At 31.4% G+C, this 8,228-nt stretch overlaps 1 protein-coding gene across 1 annotated transcript; it reads left to right on the top strand.

Annotated features, from left to right (window-relative positions):
* Nucleotides 1-2,187: 2,187 nt before the first annotated feature.
* Nucleotides 2,188-8,228, top strand: LOC124367292 (probable NADH dehydrogenase [ubiquinone] 1 alpha subcomplex subunit 12). The gene is made up of 4 exons (XM_046824010.1): nt 2,188-2,412; nt 5,083-5,165; nt 6,617-6,732; nt 8,020-8,228. The coding sequence occupies exons 1-4, from the start codon at nt 2,312-2,314 to the stop codon at nt 8,155-8,157; spliced, it is 438 nt and encodes a 145-aa protein (XP_046679966.1). The 5' UTR covers nt 2,188-2,311; the 3' UTR covers nt 8,158-8,228.

The following is an 8,228-nucleotide window of genomic DNA, read 5'->3' as shown; positions in this document are numbered from 1 at the left end:
AAGATACAGAACTTATCTGTGAGACAGCCCTTTTTGAAATCAAACTCAAAAAGAAGGAAACAATAAATTTGCTAGGAGTTTATAGACCACCGAGTGCAAAACTAGAACAAGCTATTGACATGCTAACAGAAGAATTAGACAAAGCCCTTAACACACACAGACAAATAGTAATCATGCGAGACATAAATGTTGACAATTTACAAGCAAGCAATGACAATACTCAACTAGAGGAACTTCTCACTTCATTTAACATTACAAGGTTACAACTCCCACCTACAAGAATTACACATGAAACATCAAAATCAATAGACTGGATCTGCATAAACATAAGCCCAAATATAATAAAAACTTCAGTTATCTTGAACGGCCTTTCAGATCACACAGGACAATTAGCCGCTATTAATAAACTAAAAAATAGCTTTTTAAAGAAGAGAATTTTCAACAGCAACTCAATGGAAAGTTTCAAATCAACCCTAGCTAGACAAAAATGGGACACTGTCTATCAAACAGAAAGCACAAATACAGCCTTTAATATATTTCATAATATCAGCCAAACAGCTCCTGCCCTTTGAAAACATTTCAGAATAAACGCTACAAAAACCAGATCTGGGACAACGAGTGTACAAGACTTAAAGATGGGTACATTCAAGCCTTAGAAAAAGAACAATGCGCCGGACTCACTGTGGGCAAAAGAGAGACAGGAAAAAGGATTATGACATGAAGCTTAAAACCCTCAGAAAAGAATCCACAGCAGCACATATAAGCATTGCAGAAAACAAACCTAAGGCCCTCTGGCAGATAATAAATAATGAAAAGACAGCCAGACATAATTCAAACAACCAAATTTAATTTATCTCCACAAATAGGGTAAAATAATACATGACCCTATAGAAATAGCAAATTGCCTTAACAACTATTTTTCCTCCATAGCACATACTCGTACAACCCTCCAAAACAATCACTTAAATATTACGAACCCCACACAACAGGATCCACCACCACTCATAAACAATTCTTTTCAATTTTTTTAACATTTATTTATTTGACTTAAGATTTATCATCAAATTTACTTATTGTTTGTTGTATATAAACAGATTGTAAATTAATTAAAGTCAAAAAAAAAAAAAAAAAAAAAAAAAAAAAAAAATTTTAACAGACAGCAATAAATGAAATAGAGAAGGCACTAGATTCTTTAAAACCAAAAACCTCTTATGGCACAGACGAAATCTCATCAAAACTAGTTAAAACCTGTAAAAAGAACTATCTGGTCCCCTTACTCACATTGTAAACAGATCACTACGACAGGGAATTTTTCCTGCCAAAGTATACCCAAAATATAAAAAAGGCCCACCACTGACATGAGCAGCTACAGGCCCATTTCACTAATATCTACATTTTCAAAAATCATTGAAAAAGTTGTTTTGAAAAGACTAATGGAACACCTTGAACACAATAACCTCTTAACTAATAATCAACATGGATTTATAAAAGGCAAAAGGTCGATCCACAGCCACGGCCCTAATAGAACTTGTAGAACATGGCATAGACCAATTAGAAGAAGGCTGCACTGCTATCAGTCTATTCCTTGAGTTTACAAAAGCATCTGGCTATATAAACCACAAAGTACTCATTAAAAAACTAAAGAACTTGGGTATAAAAGGAAAGGCAGCAGACTGGTTCTGGAGTTACCTAAATGACAGGAAACAGTTAGTAGAAATTCACTACACCAAGAACAACTTATTACAAAAAGCCCAATCACAAGTTATTAATGTACAACTGAGAGTGCCACAAGAATCGGTACTGGGACCAGTCTTATTCCTGCTTCTCACTAACGATTTACCTAATTACTTGGGACGCCTCTACATTTATGCTATCATTTATTTACTATTCTACATTTATTCTGTATTTTCCAGCCTTTTAACTTGAGCGCTAAGTCCTAATTCTATTAATGCCTGTAATTTTGATAACTCTTTCTAGTGTTGTAAAAACTCTGAATTTGAAATTGTGTAGATTTCCCAAAGAGAAAATGTTTAATCAAAATTCCCGTTTGTTTTTAAACTTAGGATATTTTACTCTGATTCATAAAACTGTCAGTATTTTACATACATTCCTGGCTACAAAATAAACTCAAAATTGAAAGATCAAAGCATAATGAATAAATAAAAAAAGTAACACGAACAGCTGTTTCTCAATCTAGTGAATTAGGAGTCGTCTGTCTTGTTGTTTAAAGGGTAACCTCAAAGGTTAAAAAGTGTATCACCCTTGATTGGAATAAAATTAAGTTGTGATAAATTATATTATATTTGTAAAAATGTCACTTAAGAAACTTTTAGCATTAGATAAATTAGGTACCTTTTTTAGTATCATAAAACAAAATGGTGGTGTAGTTGGATCTGCTGTTAAACTCTTCAGGTATGTATTTAGCCATTAGCCTATATATTAATATAAATAGTTATAGTGAGTGAGTTTTCTTTGTTAGTGAACCAAAAAGTAATGGATAAACAGAAATTAAAAAGCATATTTAAAATCTTACAAGGCATTTAATTAAAATATTCTAGACTTTATTTTATACCTCAAATTGTGCCTGAACCTATTTTTATCCTTGTTACAGTGCTTAGGTTGGCTGATGTCAAGATACATATCTTTGTAAATTATTAGTTATATATATTGAATAAATACCCAAAGGACTACCAGGGAGACTGTGATAAGCGGCCTACACTCGTTAGTCAATGATTATCGAACAATTTGATATGTTATCTAACTTCGATATTATACAATAATCTTACGCAACAAGAGTTACTATATTACACTAACAACAAAAATAATACATTACTTGTCTTGATAAAATAAATATGACAATGACATTAACAAGTAACAAAACCAACTTTTGTCTAGACCTACATTTCAGAGATACGTTACAGTATTTATAGAATGCCTGAATAGCAGTGAGTAACTGGTTTTGTGAAATGGAGAAAAGGATTCTCCTCAGACAGATGCACTTCTCTGCAGTACAAAAAAAATTATAAAGATTGTTATATTTATCATTAATTAGTTGAAGTCATATGTTAAGTGAAATACATTTTAATATAAAGTCCTTCATTTCATCAGATAACAATCGAAACATTTGATACAAACAGTTGAACAAAGTGAAGGCTGCTTATTAAAGTCTCCCCGGACTACCTATAACAATTAGTATATACACAATTGTGGAGACTAATAAGCTGCGTACACTCGTTATTCGATTACTATTCTCAAACAATTCAATATATTATCCAACTTCAATGGGTAAAAATCATACACAAAACGAGTTATAATAAATTACTGTAGCAAAAAGAATCTTGTACATTACAATTTTAAAAATATAAATTTATCATATTTTACAAAACAACAAAATCAACTATGGCCTAGACTTAGACATCAAAGAAACCTTACAATGTTTATAACTTGCCCAACTTTTGTAACCGCTTTTGTGAAATGGAGGAGAGAACTTTTCCCATGGGTTACCAGGAATCAAATCCACATGTTGAAGCCACTTAAACAGTCACTTGTGAGAAATATCTTCACATATTTTCCTCATATTCGTCGCCATTTTCAAAGTCTCAAAATATTAGTTACTTCTAGCTGTTTATCGTTTGCATTAAAATTACTATAACTAATAAGTTGAAATCATGTGCTAAGTTGAATAAATTGTAATATAGAATTATTCCTTCGGATAAAAACAACCAAATAACAAGTGTAGGCTGGCCAATTATTAAAATCTACCCACACAATTCAATGAGGCAGGATGAGGATTGCCTCTTGTGACTAGCACTAGTTTCTGAATAGAATTTAGCAAGCAATTGAGTCATTTTAAGAGATATATATTTAATCCGGAAACAATTGAACAAAAGAATATTGAAACTTTTAACAGTTTTAGATAACAATAACTTCGCTAATCAATATCAATAAACTTGTTGGTCACATTGTTTGAGACCTGCTCATGTAGTTAGTGAATGACTACAGATCTAAACTATTGGTGATTTGTGGTAATAATATCTTGAATCCTACCAAGGTCTTATTATAACTTATTCCTGAATGATCACATTATAAATCCTTTTGCTTTCCTGCCTTTTTAACAACACATTGTTTAAGTAACAAATGCTTTAGTGAAAAAGTCATGTGAGGCATAATCACCAAGCCTTTACATTAAAGAAATAGATAACATTTAACCAAGGTTTGATTTGTAGTGGACAATTCCCTGTCAAAGGAGTATTCCAGTAACTTTAGACACAAATTTTTGCCAACTAAACAATATATTTGGATTGTAAACAATCCATTTTCATTACTATTTTAGTGGATTTCAGTCCTTAAAACGTAATCTTTAAAAGCTTAATTTTATGTGGAATTAAATGTGGAAGAACAAAAAATGTCTTTTGTGTTAAAACCTGCGCACTTCCATCAAGAATACAAAGTAGAAAATTATACATTATGGTCAAATGTACAGTCCATTGACCACAATGTTAGTTTTGTATATTTACATGTAGCCTAAAACAAGTATAAAGGACATACCAAACAAACAAAATGATCAAAAACTCTTTTACTACAAAGAAAGCTTGTGCTTGTAAATTATTAAAATAAACTCAACTTTTTAAAATCTCTTTTAAGTCTCAGTTCCTGGCTATGCTGGCTTGTTTGGGTCACTTTGGCTATTATTACATATCATGATTGGACTTTCTCGGGATTTGAGCCCTTGATCTCTCAGTTAGAGAGCTGTGACTCTATCCACTAGCCTACAGAAGAAGACTAAACTCAACTTACAGTAGGATATTGAATCTATTTACATTTGGGACGTATAATTTTTAAAAGAGATGTTTTGTTGAAATTTGCTTGATTTTCACTAAAAAAACGTTTGACTTGAAAATTATGTTTGAAATTAATTGGTTTTGTATTTGATACCCTAGGATTTCAGATGTTGCAATTCAGATGTTAAGGAAATTACATATATCACCATGTTTTATTATTTTGATGTATATCTCCTATACTAGGTTTGCATAATTTTCAGCTATAAATTTGAAATAATGAAGGTTTTGAACATTTTTTCAGGATGGAGGAATTGAAAACAGGGACTTTGGTTGGCGTGGACAAATATGGCAATAAGTATTTTGAAAACAACTACTACTTCTATGGTAAGAATTTTACAGCTTATTTAGAACATAAATTTATAAATTTGCATTGTCTAATTATTACAGTCAGTCAATATAAATTGGTACTAATTGGTTTTGATCGAGTAAACTGCTAATGATAGGTATAAACTGAAGTTTGTAGAGTTTTTTTTATATTTTGGACCTTATGGTTACAACGCTCAGCACCCCATTCTAAGATCTACGAAATACGTAAGTTTAAAAAAGAAATGGAAGGGATTGAGCGAGTAATATTATCTTTTATTTGTCTTGTAATTTAATATACCTAATTCGTTTTTACGTTAATTAAAAGAAATATTTTATTTTTAGTTTAGTTTTACTCATGTGAGTAGGCTACTATAAAAATCAACTTAATATTGAAAATCACACCAAAACAATCATTATTATTATTATTATGGCAGTTTATTTTAACATTTTATTAATTCATTTGTATTTCAAAATTTTAACTGTTTTGGCCTATTTATGTATAAAATTACTGTAGGTGTCTTGACTAGACCAAATCAGACACCTCTTCTTGTCCACATAAAGGAAGAAAACTAGTAATATATGTGGTACCGGTATTAAAATAAATATTATTAATTAGAGAACTGTTTCAACATAGCGAGGTATCTCTACGTATGAGAATAATAATACATCATTTTTTCACCAGAGAGTTAAGAGAGTGCATTGAATTTTGTTTAAATCCGTAGATACAAAATTATAGCTACTCCATAAGAAAAATATATACTTTGATTAGTGTGAGAAGCTATAAAATTGACAGTAACATCACATACCACATTACATCTTACATCCCATACGGTTACATCCATGTACCCTAAAGGGTACCGTTGTAAACACTATGTAACTGAGTACAAAACTGGTTCTGGTATCCTGCTGCTTTGGTGAAATTTTGAGGAACAAAAGGCATAAATGAAAGTACAAAACATGAATATTAAACCATCACAGAATTAAAAACCAACTAAAATTTTGTTTTGTTTATTGAGAAAAAGAGAGAGATAAAAACCTTTTTTTAAATATTCCCGTTATTATGTTATTTAACTGTATCTGTAATAAAATTAACTCTAACTTAATCTGTATTTGAATCAGATTATGAGAACCTATGGTGCAAATTAACGTATTTTTATAATATAGACATGTAAATTGTCTCCGTTTAACTAATGTAATAGAATAATTATTATTCTCTCTGTCCTGTTTTTGTCTAACAATAAGCTTTAATAAAATGTGCTTAAACATTTACCTACTAGATGCTTAGTTTAAAGGTTTTCTAATGAGTAAGTGAGATTTTAGATTCCATTATGATACACAAGTATTACTTTAGAGATCTTTAGTTGAGCTATTTTCGGAACAAAATTTGTTTTGCCTGTAGGACACAGTATATAATAGAAACAACCATAATTTTTCAAACTCTCATACTGTTCACTGTACATGTATTGCAGGCCGCAATCGCTGGGTTGAATACGCGGACGAAGTGTGGCTAGACTACGACGGAAGTCAGGTCCCAGCTGAGTGGTTCGGCTGGCTGCATTACAAAACCGACCTTCCACCTTTCAAGGTAATTTGTATTGACAAATATATGGTACCTGTCAAAAGTATATTTGTTTTATGTAGAATCAATATTTTATGCTCGGGACAAAAGTCCCATCGTCAGGTGTACGAAAACGCAAAAGTCAATTTAAGATGAAAACACTTGAAGTAACATTCAATAAAACTCACATATTCAATAAATAAGGCAGATATGATAAATAATGTACAGTATACATACATGGAAGGCTGACCGCACTCACACAACCATGGGCCCAAACCAGCCGGTGTCGGCATTGCAGACTCTTAGTGTCATATCTGGGCGAATGTGGCCACAGTTTAGGCTGGGATATAGTTAAAGGTGGATGTTGAATTATGATATGAAGAACATAAGTTAATTATAGGTAGTGAATGCACCACTGATTATGTAATTATGAGCATGTTGAATACTGTGCTGGAACTGGTCCATTTGAATTTTTATAAATTTAAGATTAGTATTGTTTGTGGTTACCTATATACAAAAAATAAAATTCATTAGGATAAATATAAAATTTATTAGAGAAAAAACAAAATAATTAGTAATTCACAACATTTCAAATGCAGATCTTAACTTACTGAAAAGCTATAAAAGTAACTATCCCACCACCATGTCCCGTTGAACATTTATGACATCTGAAGAAACAGCACTGATATCACAGTCTCACGAAGGTTATAATTTGTTTTAATAGCGTGAGTGAGATTGTCTTGGAGAAATAAAACAACATCCCCCTCTTACACCTCCCCCACCGGCCGACTTGTGGGAGAAATTGATGAACCTTGGCATTCCATTCTTGCAGATTAAAAAACAGCGGATGTCGCAGGAGGAGATATGGCAGGTTTTACTTTAATTCAAATCAACAGAACACAGCGATCATGCTTCATAATTTCAACTTTCCATATTCCTTTGAGTAACTAGATTACAATATAGTGTGTATTAAGTTATTGATTTAAAACACCTCTAAACTTCATTAAAAGAATTTATCAGTTAATTAAGTTATTAAAAATTGATTTCCCCTTAAAATATAGGATTGGCCAGTTTGTCCAATGTAATGGTTTTGACAATCATTGCAATTTAATTTGTATACTTCACTATTGATGATGGATTCTTTGAATTTGAAATGTACATTGTACAAATAAAATATATACAAAAATGTTAAAATGTTTATTATTTTATACTTATAGCAAACACATTTTGAGGTTACGTTATTAAAAATTTAAATTATTAAATTTTACACTTTTCAATTTTAAGTTATTAAAAATTGATTTTCCCTTAAAATAGGACCCTCACAGACCCAAATACTCCTGGATGATAGATCATGAAGAGAATAAGTCTGGAACCCCTGAACAGTATGTTCCATACTCGACTACTCCGACCAAGATAGAAGCCTGGGTTCCACCAAAGCCCAAAGCCAAGTGAACTAACATCTCTAGCTAGTAGTACATCTCTTTCTGTATATAACTTAAGGAATAAAGTTGTTTCAGTAGTTT

This window comes from Homalodisca vitripennis, chromosome 8 (assembly GCF_021130785.1).
Source record: "Homalodisca vitripennis isolate AUS2020 chromosome 8, UT_GWSS_2.1, whole genome shotgun sequence".
NCBI classification, from domain to species: domain Eukaryota; kingdom Metazoa; phylum Arthropoda; class Insecta; order Hemiptera; family Cicadellidae; genus Homalodisca; species Homalodisca vitripennis.
Note: the sequence above shows the minus strand (reverse complement) of the source record. Positions and strands in the feature narration are given on the sequence as shown.

Bases quoted from the DNA above. Each gene is read 5' to 3' on its own strand.
- LOC124367292 (XM_046824010.1), top strand. From the start codon at position 2,312: ATGTCACTTAAGAAACTTTTAGCATTAGATAAATTAGGTACCTTTTTT. The intron at 2,413-5,082 runs GTATGTATTTAG...ACATTTTTTCAG, and splicing joins TCTGCTGTTAAACTCTTCAG to GATGGAGGAATTGAAAACAG. The intron at 5,166-6,616 runs GTAAGAATTTTA...CATGTATTGCAG, and splicing joins AAACAACTACTACTTCTATG to GCCGCAATCGCTGGGTTGAA.